Here is a 17,040-nt window from a genome sequence, read left to right on the forward strand (position 1 = left end):
CTCTTTTCTCACCTTCCAATCCAGGTTCTCCTCTATACCTAGATTAATCTTTCTGAAAAACAGCTTTCCCTCTAAGAAACAATTTCCTTAGTTTGATATAAGGTTCTTTATATTTCCATTCAGTTTTTAAAATTTACTACCTTCCAGTCCATACTTGAACCAGCTGCCTCACCAGATTAACTACTGATGTCTCCCTGAGCAGAGCTCACTGTTTACTATTCACTTGTGCTCTTACGTGCAGGGCTTTCTGTTTTTTTCTCTTACCCAAGCTTCCCCTTTGATTGCTATTGCCCAGGAAGACTCCATAACAGTTCCATTTCCCTTTTCAAAGCCTTCCTGAACCATTTTAGGCCTTAGTAATCTTTCTTCTCCTGCCCAATTCTTTTGATACACATATTGCTTATCTTCTGCATGAAGATTCTAAACTCCTCGAAGATAAGATCTGATCACACAGGGTTCCTAGCACAGTGCTCCTTATGTGATAGGCACTAAATGAACATTTTGATTATGTGTAAAATTTGGGTGGAGGGAGATTATCTTGTTGACTTCATACCTTTAATTACCCTTATGACTAGAAGGTGCTTTACAGTAAAAGGAGACAATGTTGAAATATAGAGCCTTAAAAACGTAATTAAATGAATCTTTATAGTTTTTAGGAAGACTGTTCTTCTGGTTAAAAGGTTTAAGTAGATTCTGTGCACAATATTGAGAAGTATTTCAAACCCATTTGTAGTCTCATTTGTAAAGAAGTAGAGTGAGAAAACATCCTGAAATTCCATGTGACTGTGAGAGGACTGAGGAAGCCTGAGCAAAATTGAACAATTGGACTAAACTTTACTGAGTTCTGAGGGGCTCTATGAATGATTTGGGGTCGTAGATTTATTCATATCCTTGTGTATGGTGTTATATAGCATCATAGTCCCCATCTATGAGGCATTCATTCAACCAGTAGTTGAGCATCTACTCTCTGCTAAGCACTGTTCTAAACACTAATACTACAACAGATATTCTGATGAGGGGAATGGACAATAAATAAGCAAACAAATAGATTGTGTTAAGTGCAATGCAGGTTAATTAAAATAGAATGGGGTAAGAGAGAATGACTGGGTAGTTAAGGAAGTCTTCTTGGAAATGGCATTTAAACAGATCTGAGTAACAAGGAAGTAGCATGTCAAAATCAGAAAAACATTCTGCTAGCACAAAGACCCTGCAGTGGAGTTTCAAGAGGTAGTTAAGGATGAAATCACACAGGGCCTTGTAGGCATGGTGTGGAATTTAGATTTTATTTTGAGTAAGATGGAAAACCATTAAAGGGTTCTGAGCTGAGCAGTGATAAAGTCCCTCTGGCTGCGGTGTAGAAAGTAGGTGGGGGTCAAGGGCAGGAATGTACACTGGGAAACTAGGTAGTGGTATAATTACAGTCACTCAGGAAAGATAGGAGAAAGGAGGCTTTCATTAACGTGGTTGTAATTGTAAAGAATAGTGAAGTGGAGGTAAAGTTAATGGGATATAGTGAGAGATTTGATGCGGTTTAGAGAAGAATCAAGGATGTCTCCTTTTTGTAAGGTCAGCCAAGAGAAAGAATAGACCCAAAGTCAGGTGAGTAAGTGTATTGAACCTCCGGCTGCTCCACTGCAGACAGAGGAGGAAGCCTGAGCTTACAAAATGAGGGATTTATATTGGGGAGAGAGACCCTGGGGTCGTTTGTTGGTTAACTTTGCCATATATCACCTTGTGACGTTTGTAGTAGCGGCTAAATGAAGGAACTTACAGGTGGGTGTAGATAAAGTTTGTGCTTCCCACGACCTCCCCTTGTGTAGTCCCAATGGCCTGTAATTGGGATTGGCTTATCACAGCAAGGCCTGATAGGTGAAGTCTGCTGGCTTCACTGTGGTGTTGTCGATTCCTTCCTGGGCAGGGGTCGCCACGAAGGATCACCGACACGAGATTCACAGCAGAGAGTTATTTATTACTAGCGCGCTAGGGTCCCAAGCTCTAAGTTGGCCCTGGGACCCTGACTGCTTGTTACAGGCTGTTTATATAGGCAAACACAAGTTCGAACACAGCTTAGGGCGCGAAATTCAAACAAAGCTTTAGGCGCGTGGTAATTGGGTCTGTCTATGGCCTGAGCAAGGTGTCTTGTTCTAATTGGTTAGAGCAGGACCTTATGAGGTTTTTTCCTGGAGTTGTTGATTCCGGGAACTTCGAGGCAGGGTGGGACCCCCGGAATTGGCAGGGTGGGACCCCATGAGGTTGTTTCCCGGAATTGGCAGGGTGGTGTTATGCCCAGACTGTTTGTTCCCCAAAGAAGACCACCAGAGTCCAGAGTCAAAGCCAAGCGGCAAGGATCTTTACTACAAGTTCGAACTTGGTCCCTCCTTTACACAGTATACAAGAGGGCCCTGAACAATGCGAGCGTTTGCTTTTTATAGCCCGAAAGTTGTAGGGGAACAAAGAAATTCTTTTGGCTCCTACGCTTTCAGTAACCTTGAACGGCTGTCCCCTTATCGGAGACTTTCCAGGTGGTGTTTATACTGGGCTCAGGGAGTTTGAGAGATATATGGTGGTGGGATGGGAGGATGGGATGTGTTTGTGCTAGGCTCAGGGAGTTTTGAGCCCGGGGCTGAGGAATGTGCCCAGCTCCTTTCATTCCCCCCTTCTCTTCAGGTATCTTTAGAGCCAATCTTGGGTCTTATAAGTCTGATTCTGTTTCAGCGTTTACAGGTTGGTATTGGGCTCTGAGGACCATGAGTTGTACAGTGTTAAATCTTTCCTTAACAAATTGTAAAATTCTGTTAACAACACAAGGTCCTACGGTAAGCAGAAATAGTAGACTTAGCAGGGGTCCAAGGAAGGGGGCTAACAGAGAAAACATAGAGGAATTCCACCATTGGTCTGCAGCTGAAGCAAACTGCCGTGTTTTTACTTCAGTGCTTAACTTGCGTAACTGTTGGACCCGGTCTTCTACAAGTCCTGATTCATTTATGTAGAAACAACAGTCTTCTTTTAGAAATATACATGTACCACCTTTTTCTGCAGTGAGTAGGTCTAGGGCTCTCCGGTTTTGCAAGGTTACCTGAGCTAGGGACGTGAGCTGCCGCTGAAGGGAGGCAAGGGACTCAGCCGACTCCTCTATAGCAACGGCAAATTGTTGGTACAACTTGTTACTTTCTATGAGGGTGTGACCTAGGGCTCCCCCCGCTAGTCCGGCCGCAATGAAGGATGCGGTGAGGGAGATTCCTGCAATGAGGGGGAGAAATATGGCTCGTGCAGGTCTTGGTCTAGGGTCTGGGTGAATAACAGCACTAGTCCAGTTACCGGTATACCCTAGGAACTCGCCAGCAGTTAGTAGAGTCAACCGGGGAACTAATGTGACAGGGAGACACAGTAGGTTATTAACAGAAGGACTAGGTAGGTTCTTAGATAAGGTTCTATTACACCAGAAGAATATGCCTGATGGAGCCCTTAAGGTGATATTAGGGGGCGTTGCAGTGATGCTGCAGAGGCTGGAATTGGTTCCTGAGAAACAGTAGGGAAACTTCTCCTGACTGGGGTTTAGGTATAGGGGCACGTTCAGGATAGGAGCATACGAGAGGTTTCGGAGGTTGTTAGCTTGGGCAAAGGTAGAGGATCCCTATGGCAGAGGGACAGTGGTTAGCGGTGGACGCCCTAGAGTGGCGCACAGAAAGCAGCCAGACAGGCTATGAAGTCCTGTAAGGTTAGCAAGTTCTAGTCCTTCTTGTAATAACTTTAACCAGGAGAAAGGACGTAAGTCTTGTGTTAGTCTGTTTTCCTGTCGTTGGATATTCCCGTGGACCAGGGGCAGTACTTGCACTAGGCCTCGCCACAGATAGAGGTGACTGCTAGGCCATGTGGAGGAGGGGGAGTAGTATACAGCCCCATGTTGAGGTGTGGTCCAGCGGGAGTTTTAGGGGTCTCTAACTATCCATGTATATGGAAAGTCTCTATCCCGTCTACGATAGAAGGGCCATTTAGGGTCTAACTGTTTTCTCTCTCCTCAATAACGGGGTCTATGGATGTTACAATAGTTATAAGGGCAGCCGGCATTTTGGTGCCACCAATAGTGTTTACAATTGTATTTAGTCTGATCAAACTCAAAGCATATTATTGGTGTCATAGGTTTGGCTATTTGAAAACCAGTAAAATTTAGTAGAATTGGGCTGTTGCACCCTGAGGAAGGGCAATCAGCACTGGCCAATAATTTTCCGGGCTTATGAGGTTGCCTAGGGTGGGTTCGGTTTTCATAAAGCCAGAATCTCCAGACAAAGGGATTATGAGCTGGTTTTGTGATTTCCCCAGCGGCCACTAGGGCGACTAACGTTAGGGTTAGACTACCTAACTGCATGTTTGCAGTGAGTTATGCTGCCGACGCAGGGTGAGTTTTAAGGGGTTGTTTCTAGCTCTGTCCACAGTCCACGCGTCCGGTGTTTCAGCCGCTGCCGTGATTGGTCCCAGAAGATCGGAGGTTGGGTCCACTGGCTTGACGTGGGTGTAGTGGATCTACGATGTGATGCCTTCTACCTTCAGGGCGGTGGGTGTGGTTAGGAGTACCTGGAGTGGTCCTTTCCACCTGGGTTTTAGGGTCTCTTGTCGGTGTCGCTTGACCAGGACCCAGTCTCCCGGCTGGTACGGATAGGGTGTCAGCGGGGGACCGGTCTCATATAGTTCTTTCAGCTTGGGCCAGATTTCTTGATGAATTTTCTGCAAGGCTTGTAGGGAAAATAAGAGTTTAGAGACATTTTCTGTTTCAGACTTGAGCAGATCATCTTTTAGGCCGGGAACTAAGGGTGGGGGTCTGCCATACATAATTTTATAAGGAGTAAGGCCTAGTCTGTAAGGGGTATTACGGGCCCGGAACAGAGCGTAGGGGAGAAGGACCACCCAATTAGCGCCAGTCTCCATAGTCAATTTAGTTAAGGTCTCTTTTAAGGTCCGATTCATTCTCTTTACCTGTCCTGATCTCTGGGGCCTGTAAGTGCAATGTAGTTTTCAATTTGCCCCAAGGATGGAAGCCAAATCCTGACTTACCTTAGCGACGAAGGCCAGCCTATTATCTGACCTTATCTGGACGGGGAAGCCATACCTGGGGAGGATATCTTCCAGGATTTTCTTTGCTACAACCTGAGCAGTTTCTTTCTTGGTGGGGAATGCTTCAGTCCACCCTGAAAAAGTATCTACAAAGACAAGTAAGTACCGATACCCGTATTTTCCTGGCTTTATCTCAGTAAAATCTACTTTCCAGTAGATACCGGGCCTGGTTCCTCTGAGCCTTGTTCCCGTTGCAGCCTGGGATTGGGGATAGGCGTTGTTAAGCTGGCAGACTTTGCAACTTGTCACGATGTTGCTGGCCATCTCGGCTGTATGTCTGAATTTGAGCTTAGAGCATTTGATCAGGTCTATCATCCGCCGAGCACCCAGGTGGGTGGTTCGGTGGATGTGTTTTAACACTTGTTGTTTTAATTTTTCTGGTAGGATGGTTTGGTCATTAGTATCAGTCCACCACCCATTCTGGATCTGTTTCAGGGGAAGCTTGTCAATCCACTGGAGATCTTGTTCTGAATAATCAGGGAAATATGGCAAGTCCCGGGGGCCGGGTCAGGGAGCTGGAGTGCAAGGAGTTGGCTGGGAGCCTTCGCTACGTTTCTTGTAGTTTGGTCCGCCAGAAAGTTGCCTTGAGCAGTTGGGGTAGTTAGTTTTTGATGCCCTGGGCAATGCACAATGGCTAACTTTTCTGGCCTCTATAGGGCTGTTAGCAGGGCTAGGATTTCTTGCTTGTTTTTTATTTCTTTTCCTTTAGCCGTCAGTAACCCCCGCTCCCTGTAAATGGCCCCATGTATATGCGCTGTTGCAAAAGCATATCGGCTGTCTGTATATACCGTCAGCTTTTTCCCCGCCCCTAAGGTAAGAGCTTGGGTGAGCGCTATTAATTCGGCCTTCTGGGCCGATGTCCCTGGGGGCAGGGGTTCCGCCCAGATTACCTCAGTCTCTGAAGTCACTGCCGCTCCAGCGTACCTCTGGCCCTGATGCATGAAGCTGCTCCCATCAGTGAACCGGACGAGGTCGGCATCAGGAAGTGGGCGATCCTGCAGGTCTTCTCGAACTCCGTGCACCTGAGCTAGTATCTTGGTGCAGTCGTGGAGTGGGGCGTCCAGGTCCGGGTTGGGCAGCAGCGAGGCAGGGTTTAAGGTCGTTGGGGACAGGAAAGTTATCCCAGGTCTTCATGGAGGGCCTCATCGAACAGGGTAGGAGAGTTTTTGAATCCTTGCAGCAGTCTGGTCCATATCAGTTGGCCACTTATGCCTTTATCAGGGTCATTTCACTCGAAGGCGAAGAGCTTTTGGCTCTGAGGGGCTAAAGGCAAGCTGAAGAAAGCATCTTTTAAATCTAAAACAGTGTACCATTGATGTTTAGGGTTTAGGGTACTCAGGAGGGTATATGGGTTAGGCACAGTTGGATGTATGTCCACAACCTTCTTATTGATTTTTTTTTAAGTCTTGTACAGGTCTGTATTTTCCACTATTAGGTTTTTGTACCGGCAACAATGGAGTATTCCAGGGTGAGTGACATGAGCGGAGGACCCCTTGGTCAAGGAGCCGGCGGATATGCGGGGCAATTCCTTTCTTGGCCTCTAGGGGCATCAGGTATTGGCATACCCGCACGGGGTCTGCCCCAGGTTTAAGTTCAATAAATAAAGCAGGACGGTGTTTTGCTAGTCCTAAGCCCCCCGTTTCCTCCCAAGCTTCTGGATATTGCTGGAGCCAGGTTGCTATGTCCTGGTCAGGGGCCGTTTGCTCCTGGTGGAGCCGGTACTCATCTTCTAGGGTTATAGTTAGGACGGATACGGGTTGATTGTGGGAGTTGATCACGATGGGCCCTCAGGGAGGAAATGGATCTGTGCTCCCATTTTAGTTAGCAGGTCTCTCCCTAATAGGGGACAGGGGCTCTCAGTGATAACCAGGAAAGAATGGGTTACATTCTTGGCTCCGAGGTTTACTGTTCTTTGTGTTGTCTATGGGTATTTTTTTAACTCCTGTGGCCCCTTGTACCCACGAGGACCTGGAGGATAATTTTTCATTAGTTTTAATTAAGACTGAGTGCTGTGCTCCCGTATTGACCAAGAACTGGACCGGGGACCCCTCCACTTGCAAAGTTACCCTAGGTTCGGGGAGGGGATCCGAACCCCGTCTTCCCTAGTCTTCATCTTGAGTGACTAGTACGGGTGTAGACCTAGGAGGTCCCTGTCCTCGTTGTTTCTTTTTGGGGCAGTCTCTTACCTAGTGGCCAGCCTCCTTGCAGTAGGCACATTGGTCTTTTTTCAGATTATCATGTCTTGGGGGGCCGCCTGGGTTGGGGTGTACTCTGGCTGTAGATGCTTTTTCTGTACTACTGCTGCCAGGACCTTGGTCATTTTTTTCAGTGGCCTTAAATTGCCTTTCTTCTGGAGTATTTCTGTTATTGTAAACCCGCTGGGCTATCTGAAGGAGGTCCTGAATCCGCTTTCCTTCCAAGTCTTCTAATTTCTGGAGTTTTCTTTTAATATCTGGGGCTGCCTGACTTCCTGGAGCCTCTGGATCTATGGGGGTGTACTGTCTAAAAGCTTCCATTAATTTTTCTAAGTAGGTGGCTAGGCTCTCTGTCTTTTCTTGCAGAATAGAATATACTTTAGCCAAATTAGTGGGCTTGCGAGCAGCTGCCCGGAGACCTGCCATTAGAGTCTGGCGATAAAGGCGTAGCCGTCCCCTACCTTCTGCCGTGTTGTAGTCCCATGCCGGCCTGGTCAGAGGAAAGGTCGCGTTTATGAGGTCGGGGTTGGCAGTCGGTTGACCGTCGTCCCCTGGGACCAGCTTTCTAGCTTCTACCTGTATTTTCTCTCGCTCCTCCGTGGTAAACAAGATTCGGAGGAGCTGCTGACAATCGTCTCAAGTGGGCTGGTGGGTGAACATGACACTATCCAGTAAAGCCAGTAGATCTTTGGGGTTGTCTGAAAACCGAGCACTCTGAGTTTTCCAGTTATACAGATTACTGGTGGAGAATGGCCAGTACTGGAGCCTGGGGATTCCTGTGTCATCTGGGGGTCCTATTTCCCGGAGGGGTAAAGCCACCGTGGAGTCAGGCGGCTGGAGGGGGGCTAGTCCGCGAAGTACGCCTTTGCGTCCGCCCCGCCGGCCCCTCAAAGTTACTTTCCCTTTTAGCAGGCCCATGAGTGCCGGCTGCCTCCCCTCCGCCTGCTCTCTCCTGCTCTTTCATTCGCGCGCGCTCTCTTCCTCTCTGTCATCCCGTGTCCTTTCTCCTTCACACTCAGTCTCTTTTTCTTTCTGTCTCTCTCTCTGACTCTCCACGTCTGCCGTTTCATCCCCTTTCTCTTTCCGATTTCCCTTCTCACTTTCTCCCTCTCCCGTCTCTTATGGTCTCTCTCTCACTCATTCTCTCCCTCTCCCCAGTCTCACTTTCTGTGTCTCTTTTTGTAAAGGAATGTGGGTTAGAATCCCTGTAAAGGAAATCTGCGCCGGAAGCCGGGAGCCCGGGGACCGGGGCCACAGGCGCGGCGCCGAAAGCCAGGAGCCCGGGGACCAGGGCCGGGAGCGCGGCGCCGGAAGCCGGGAGCCCGGGGACCGGGCCGGGAGCGCGGCGCCGGAAGCCGGGAGCCCGGGGACCGGGCCGGAAGCGCGCGCCGGAGGACCGGGGCCGCGAGCGCGGCGCCGGAAGCCGGGAGCCCGGGGACTGGGCCGGGAGCGCGGCGCCGGAAGCCGGGAGCCCGGGGACCGGGGCTGCGAGCCGGAAGCCGGGAGCCCGGGGACCGGGCCGGGAGCGCGGCGCCGGAAGCCGGGAGCCCGGGGACCGGGGCAATTCAGACAGCGAGCGCGCACCCGGGGACCGGGGCAATTCAGACAGCGAGCGCGCACCCGGGGACCGGGGCAATTCAGACAGCGAGCGCGCACCCGGGGACCGGGGCAATTCAGACAGCGAGCGCGCACCCGGGGACCGGGGTCAGATTCAGCTGTTGCCCGGATCGCGAATGCGCTCCGGCAACTCAGATCGCAATTTAAATCAGAAGAGAGCCAGGGGACGTCTCCCACCGGTCTCCACTGACCGTCCTATAGCGCGTCCGCCAGGACTGTGCCAGCCTCAGTTTCAGACCTCGCGAGTCACAGATTCAGATTCAGAACAGACACACAGACACAGACAGACAAACGGAGACGAGCCAGCTCACCTATCAGTAGATCGATCTTAGAAGATCCGTTGACCAGGGGTCTGGTGGGCTTGGGGAATCCCGGACGAGCCCCCAGATGTTATGCCCAGACTGTTTGTTCCCCAAAGAAGACCACCAGAGTCCAGAGTCAAAGCCAAGCGGCAAGGATCTTTACTACAAGTTCGAACTTGGTCCCTCCTTTACACAGTATACAAGAGGGCCCTGAACAATGCGAGCGTTTGCTTTTTATAGCCCGAAAGTTGTAGGGGAACAAAGAAATTCTTTTGGCTCCTGCGCTTTCAGTAACCTTGAACGGCTGTCCCCTTATCGGAGACTTTCCAGGTGGTGTTTATACTGGGCTCAGGGAGTTTGAGAGATATATGGTGGTGGGATGGGAGGATGGGATGTGTTTGTGCTAGGCTCAGGGAGTTTTGAGCCCGGGGCTGAGGAATGTGCCCAGCTCCTTTCAGTGGGACCCTATCAGGGTGGGACCCTATTGAGGCAGGGTGGGACCCTATCCAGAGCCACCTGGTGTTAATTTTTTAAGTTCTTTTTTATGAGGCCTAGTTTCTAAGTTTTATGCGGCCTAGTTTCATTCCCTCCTCTTTTTGTGTCAGAGGCTCAATCTTGAGCCTCTTCTTCAGTCCTGAGGGTCTGGTATTGTTGGGTCAGAACCATAGCATGTACTATGTTTATTCTATTTTTAATAAGGGTGAGTAAGCGGTTGAGTATGCATGGCCTGAAAGTCAGGATGAGCGTGAGCAGGATGAGGGGTCCTAAGATGGTGGAGATTAGGGTGCTAAGCCAAGGGGATTGGTTGTACTAATTTTTAAACTAACTTTGTTGAGATTTTTTCTCTTTTTTTTTTTTTTTTTTGGTCTAATTTTTTTCTTAGTTTTGCCATAGAATCTTTAACTATTCTTGAATGATCTGCATAAAAACAACATTGCTTTTTTAGGGCTGCACAGAGCCCGCCCTCTTTCAGAAAGACAATTTCTAGTCCTCGTAGGTTTTGTAATACAACTTCAGACAGAGAAGTTAAGGACTCTTCAAGTTTTGTGATAGATTGTTCTATGGCTCTAAGGTCTTTATCTATGGCTACTTTAAGTTGTTGCAGATGATGGTTACCATGCACTAGGGCTGCTGTCCTGGTCTCAACTCTAGCCGCTACCCTAATTCCTAACATGTCGGCGAGGGTGAGGGAGATTAAGGGCGGGGAAGTGCTTTGAGGAGCTTTTAGTTGGGGCTTCTCCGATATGGAAACCGGGGGCTTCCTAGCTTCTAATAAAACCTGGTTTGGCCTTACTGCAACAGGGGCAGTGTCTGGATTGACTAATAGTCTGATTTGGAGGGGAATTTTAGGCGGGTTGTGCTGGTATAAATAGAGACCTTATATTAACCTTGTTGTTATTTATCTGTTATCAGATTTTGCCGCATCTTCAAACTTGATGCGAACCAGGTTGCAATTTTCCGAATATCGGGTTGTGGTACAGGGCTGGACAAAGGACATGGTTATATACTAAGGTTTTGTGGCCTGTTTCTACTTTTTATTATTAGTAGTCACACAGGACCAGCTTTTGCAATATAAGTGAGTCAGATCTCTACAAGTTTTTTTTATTTGTCCTGTCCTGAATCCGGGACAGGCATAAAACCCGTTCCGGCTGATGGACACCTTTCTAGCCTGTCCTTTCCATTCTTGTCTATCCTGAGGAGTTCTTAATAGGACTCCTGTGGGACCAGTAAACCGGGGGCCTGTGTCTTTTATCTTTTCTGCTATATATATATATATATTTTTTTTTTTTTTAGGTTGAAATAGAGGTCTGGAAACCAAGTCTTTATAGGAGCATTCTCGGAGGTCTTATTTAAGACCTCTTGATTATTAAAATTAATTATCTGTCAGGTCAGGCTAAACGGCCGGTGGGGGTTAGCGTCAAAAACTACACTAGAGACGGCGCAGGGAAGAAGGGCAAACAATAAGCAAGGAGTTAGATACGAGAGAGTCTTATCTTGAGCGGGTCCGCGGAGCGTCGGAGTTTCCATGTCTCAAGTGGTGTTCGTCCGGACGTCTCTGGAGCAGCCTTGGCGTGGGATGCGTGGATCTAAGTGGAGATTCCGTCAACCTTTATGGCTGTGGGCGTGGTCAGGAGAACAATGTAGGGTCCTTTCTACCGAGGCTTTAGTCTTTGAGTACGGTGCCGTCTAACGTAGACAGAGTCTCCCACCTGGAAGGGGTGACTGGTCTGTGGATGTCCTGGTTGGTACAGTTCTGCCAAGGGGGCCCAGATTTGGGCCTGTACTGCTTGGAGTCCTTTTAGCCGAGCCTGTAGGTCAGTTTTAGGATCGGAGGGGGAGAAGGAGTTAAGTAAGGTTGACAAAGGGGGAGGTCCTCCATAGAGGATTTCATATGGAGTGAGCCCAAAACGGTTAGGTGTATTTTGGGCCCTTAACAGAGCTAAGGATAGGAGGCGTCTCCAATCTTTTAAACCAGTCTCTAAGGTCAATTTAGTAAGGGTCTCTTTTATTGTTCTATTTATTCTTTTTACCTGTCCTGAGCTCTGGGGTCTATAGGCACAATGTAATTTCCAATTAATTCCCAATATCCTGGCGAGCCCCTGACTTACCTGAGAAACGAAGGCCGGCCCGTTATCTGACCTAATTACCTTGGGAAGTCCGAATCTAGGAAAGATTTCTTCTAAAATTTTCTTGGCTACTATGTGTGCCGTTTCTTGCCGGGTGGGGTAGGCTTTTACCCATCCTGAAAAGGTATCTACAAACACCAGTAAGTACTTATATCCAGCATAGTGAGGTTTTACTTCAGTGAAGTCTGTTTCCTAATAGACTCCTGGGCGGTTACCACGAGTTCGTTTCCTTTCTGGCACTCGGGTAGCCCCAGCGTTTACCTGCTGACAGACCTTACAGGCAGATGTCACTTGTTCTACGAGGGTACTTGCCTTTGGGATTAGAAAGTCAGTTTTTTCAATCAGTAATTTTAGCTTTTGATTACTCAAGTATGTCCAGGCATGTATCTGCTGGATCATTGCCAGGGCCTCCTTTTGGGGAAGGACTATTTTTCCTCCTTTTTCCTAGTTTTTAGTGTCTTTGTTCTTTATAGCCCCTATGGCTTTTGCTTTTTCCTGGTCTTCTGGGGTATAAGTATGTTCAATAGTTATGTGGCTGGTTTCGTCCTACTGCGACTGGATCCTGTCCTTTCTGATGCCCGGGGCAGTGAATTATAGCCACTTCTTGAGGAAGAAAAAGGGCTTTTAATAAGGCAATTATTTTAACTTTGTTCTTGATTTCCTTTCCTTCTGAGGTTAGGAGACCTCTTCTTTCATAGATATTTCCATGAGTATGAGCCGTTGCAAAGGCATACCGGCTATCAGTATAAATGTTAGCTTTCTTTCCCTTGGACAGCTCTAGGGCCTTGGTTAGTGCTATTAACTCAGCCTTCTGTGCAGACGTGCCAGGAGGTAGTGATTGTGCCCAAATGGTGTTGTGGCCATCTACTACCGCCGCTCCCGCCCTCCGGGTACCTGAGTCAAGATAACTGCTGCCGTCTGTGTACCAGGTATGATCCGCGTCTGGGAGTTCTTGGTCTTTAAGGTCTTCCCGTGTTCCATGGGTCTCAGCCAGTACTTGCCGACAATCGTGTGGGCTTGGTTGGTCTTCTGGTACCGGCAGCAGCGTAGCAGGGTTTAGGGTGACCGGAGGGCCAAACTGGACGCGGTCCGTGTCCAGTAGGAGGGCCTGGTAGTGGGTTAGGCGTGCGTTGGTTATCCACCGGTCCGGGGGCTGCCGCACTATGGCCTCTAGAGCATGTGGGGTAATAACAGTTAGTGGCTGCCCAAGGGTTAACTTAGCAGAGTCCTTGACCAGCATAGCGGTGGCTGCCATGATGCGAAGACACGGGGGCCAGCCGGCCGCCTCCGCTTCTCTCCCTCTCTCCCTGGTCCTTTCTCTCTCACAACTGCCGCCAGGATTTTTGTTAAATGCTTATCCTTCACTCGGTTCTTACGATCCTCTCGCTCTATCTGTTCCTTCGCTAACCTGGCTTCCCTTTCCTCAGGGGTTTCTCTCTTATTATACACTTTTTCTGCCTCCTTAACCAATTCCTGTAATCTATAGGTTTGGATTCCATCTAGTCTTTGGAGTTTTCCTTTGATATTTAATGCAGCTTGGTCTATGAATGCCATAGCTACGGTAGCCTTATGTTCTAGGGCCTCTGGGTCTAATGGGGTATATATTTGGAACCCTTCCAGAAGCCTTTCCATGAAGGCTGCCGGGCTTTCATCCCTTTCCTGAGTTATGGTCCTTACCTTGGCCAAATTTGTGGGGCGCTTTCCTGCCCCTTTGAGACCCGCCAACAGAGCCTGGCGATAGATTTGGAGACTCTCCCTACCTGGTGCCGTTTCATAGTCCCAGTCTGGGCGGGTGAGGGGAAATCCCTCGTCTATTTTATTGGGAAGTTGGGTTGGGAGGCCTCCTGGTCCTGGCACATTTTTCCGGGCCTCCAGGAGGACTTGCTGCCTTTCTTCAGTGTTTAGGAGGACCTGCAAGAGTTGCTGGCAATCATCCCAAGTGGGCTGGTGAGTGAGGAGAATGGATTTTATTAACGAGGTTAGGGCCTGGGGGTCTTAGGAAAAGGAAGGGTTATGGGTTTTCCAGTTGTAGAGGTAAGGGCCAGTACTGGACCGTGCGATTGACAGTACGGAGGGGAAAAAGGGAGGATTGCTAAGTGGAAGGGCCTTCTGGGTCCTCAGTCCGCCGCAAGCGGAGACGAGGAGGTGTCGGCGGCGGCGTCCGAGGGGTGAGTTTGGGTGGGGCTGGAGAAGGAGAAGGGGTGGAGGGAGGGGCCGAGGGAGAAGTTGGAGAAAGGGTAGGGGCCGAGGCGGTAGAGGAAAGAGCTGGGGACAAGACAGGGGGCAAGGGTGAAGTGTAAGGTGGAGGTCCCAGAAGGGGGTTTTGAGGTGGAGGAGGCAGGGGATCAAGAAGGAGGAGGTCCCTCTGGGGTTCATCTGGGAGGACTGGCTTATGCGGGTCCGGATTCCGATTCTTTGGGGCTTCTAAGGCAAGGAGGGTAGATTGGGATGGGGAAGGGGAATGGAGGAAGGGTTTCACCCAAGAGGGAGGGTTTCGGACCAGATCCTCCCAAGTAATTATGTAGGCCACCTGGTCTGGGTATCCGTGTGGCCCAGGATCCATCACTGTTGCTTTAACCTGTAAGATAATTGGGAGGTCAAATGTTCCGTCCCGGGGCCACCCAACATGGAGGGTAGGCCACTCGGACGAGCAGAATTTTCGCCATCATCCTTTACGGACTTCTATGGAGAGGTTGTGGGCTCGAGCCCGAACGTCAGGGAAGTGAGTCAGGGTCAGAGACAAAGGAGTCGTCAACGTCTGTCTTATTTCGTCCACGTATAACAAGGACAAAACGAAAGTAACAAAAACAAAGACCAGACAAGTAAGGAGAAGCCGCGCGGCCAGAGAGTGGCGCCACAAGATTACAAAATATTCAGACGGCAGGGGCGGCCTGCCTACAGATTTGAAGAGGCTGACTGAGTCGTCAGCCTTCTCCCAGACTACCACCAGGGCGTCCCCCGGGGCGTAAGTGGGAAGGTGCCAGACACGTCTGTCCCCCTTCCCCACTTAATTCAGAAGGAGTACTCCCCAGAGTTCAGAGTTAGCCGGCAAGACAGACAGAACAAAACGAAAGTACCTGGTAGGTCCGTTCAGTCAGCAGTCCGTGGCCCGGGCCAGATGGGTCTCCGCCGGATGGGTCGGGGGTCCTCGGACGACCCCACTTCCCGGCCAACGCACCAAATGTTGTCGATTCCTTCCTGGGCAGGGGTCGCCGCGAAGGATCACCGACACGAGATTCACAGCAGAGTTATTTATTACTAGCGCGCTAGGGTCCCAAGCTCTAAGTTGGCCCTGGGACCCTGACTGCTTGTTACAGGCTGTTTATATAGGCAAACACAAGTTCAAACACAGCTTAGGGCGCGAAATTCAAACAAAGCTTTAGGCGCGTGGTAATTGGGTCTGTCTATGGCCTGAGCAAGGTGTCTTGTTCTAATTGGTTAGAGCAGGACCTTATGAGGTTTTTTCCTGGAGTTGTTGATTCCGGGAACTTCGAGGCAGGGTGGGACCCCCGGAATTGGCAGGGTGGGACCCCATGAGGTTGTTTCCCGGAATTGGCAGGGTGGGACCCTATCAGGGTGGGACCCTATTGAGGCAGGGTGGGACCCTATCCAGAGCCACCTGGTGTTAATTTTTTTAAGTTCTTTTTTATGAGGCCTAGTTTCTAAGTTTTATGCGGCCTAGTTTCAGTGGCACCTAGATAAGGGCTTAGAAATGTAAAGGGGCTCAGAGGGAAAGGTGGGCCTCACAGAGAAGAGTTGCAGAGCATAAGGGGGAGGGGTGGGCAGCATGGAGAGGTTTATGGGGAGTGTCAGCAGTACAAAGTAGCACAAAGCTTTTTTGGGGCGGTTTGTCTCTAACACTTTTAACTTGAGCAACTAGGTAGATGGGTAGAGCTTTTTACTGTGGGGAGAGAAAAAGAGGGGCAGGTTTAGAGAAGAAAAAATCATGGTTTGGTATTGGACTTGAGGATCTTTAAGTTCAGGAGAGGAGAAAATGTAACAATACAGGTATAGTTAAATGTCTATAATAGAATAATACCTAGATTGGAATTATATTTCTCTATTGCTTTATAAAAAATTATCCCAAAATTTAGCAGCTTGAGAAAACAAACTTATAGTTTCTGTGGGTCAGGAATTGAGAACCAGCTTAACTGGTAATTCTAATGCAGGGTCTCTATGAGGTTGTAATCAGGATGTCAACTGGGATTGCAGTCATCTCAAGGCTCTCCTGGGACTGGAGTCTGCTTTCAAGTTCACTCACATGGTTGTCTCCAGGAATCTCAGTTCCTTACCACATGAATTTTTCCATAGGGAAGTTACACACACTGTCATTTCTGCTGTATTCTGTTTGTTAGAGTGAGTGATTAAGTATAACATGCACACAAGGGAAGGGGGATTAAACTTCACGTTTTGAAGAAAGGAGATTCAAAGAATGTATGGACCTCTTTCTAAACCCACGAAGAATATTAAAAGAAGAAACAAAGCAAGCCTAAAGCCCATCAAGAATCACCAGATTATAGCTTGTTCCTTTGATTCTTATTTAGTATCAAAATGTTAGGTTTTACACTTGTATTCCCAGGACGGACTCTAAAAAGGGAAGTACAGTTTCATACTCTTCATACATGCCAAGTATCTATTGGAGTCAAGCAGTTCTCAAAGAACAAACCATTCCAAGCTAAAAAAATGTATTTTATCATTTGGTTGAAGCTGTTTGTCTCCTATCACTTTGTTCATTAAGCCAGTATCATTAGGTATCAAATGCATTATTTTATGTCTTTGTGTTCTCATCACAGGTTATTGCTTACAACTCAGAAGGTAAAAGTAATCCAAGTGAAGTAGTAGAATTTACTACTTGCCCTGATAAACCAGGCATACCTGTAAAGCCTTCAGTGAAAGGAAAGATACATTCACACAGTTTTAAAATAACTTGGGGTAAGATATTGTGCATGTTTATACATTATCACTTTTGTGTTTGATTAAAATAATTTGAATATGAAGATAATTTTAAAGATATTTGAGTAAATTTGTTATCTCAAGACAGTCCAAAAAGAAATGTGAGAGTCATTCATTGGGTATATTTTTTGTGGAAAACCTTATACTCATACATGGTAGGTTAAGATATTATAAAGAGCAACTTGCGATCCATTGTAAGATAATGAGCAGGGGTAGCACTGTGTGAAATGAAAGATT

At 48.3% G+C, this 17,040-nt stretch overlaps 2 protein-coding genes across 4 annotated transcripts in view; one reads left to right on the forward strand and one right to left on the reverse strand.

Annotated features, from left to right (window-relative positions):
- Nucleotides 1-5,833, reverse strand: part of MED4 (mediator complex subunit 4) — a 1,135,161-nt gene extending 1,129,328 nt beyond the window's left edge. The window contains exon 1 of the mRNA XM_050766358.1: nucleotides 5,829-5,833. The gene's annotated coding sequence lies outside the window, so the exon portion shown is untranslated. The remainder of the gene's footprint in view (nucleotides 1-5,828) is intronic.
- The window catches only part of FNDC3A (fibronectin type III domain containing 3A), a 232,182-nt gene that overhangs the window by 190,699 nt on the left and 24,443 nt on the right, over nucleotides 1-17,040 (forward strand). For all 3 annotated transcript variants that reach the window (XM_050766259.1, XM_050766260.1, XM_050766261.1), the window contains one exon: nucleotides 16,644-16,782. In XM_050766259.1, the coding sequence (XP_050622216.1) occupies nucleotides 16,644-16,782 (139 nt within the window). The remainder of the gene's footprint in view (nucleotides 1-16,643; nucleotides 16,783-17,040) is intronic.

This window comes from Macaca thibetana, chromosome 17 (genome assembly GCF_024542745.1).
Source record: "Macaca thibetana thibetana isolate TM-01 chromosome 17, ASM2454274v1, whole genome shotgun sequence".
NCBI lineage: Eukaryota > Metazoa > Chordata > Mammalia > Primates > Cercopithecidae > Macaca > Macaca thibetana.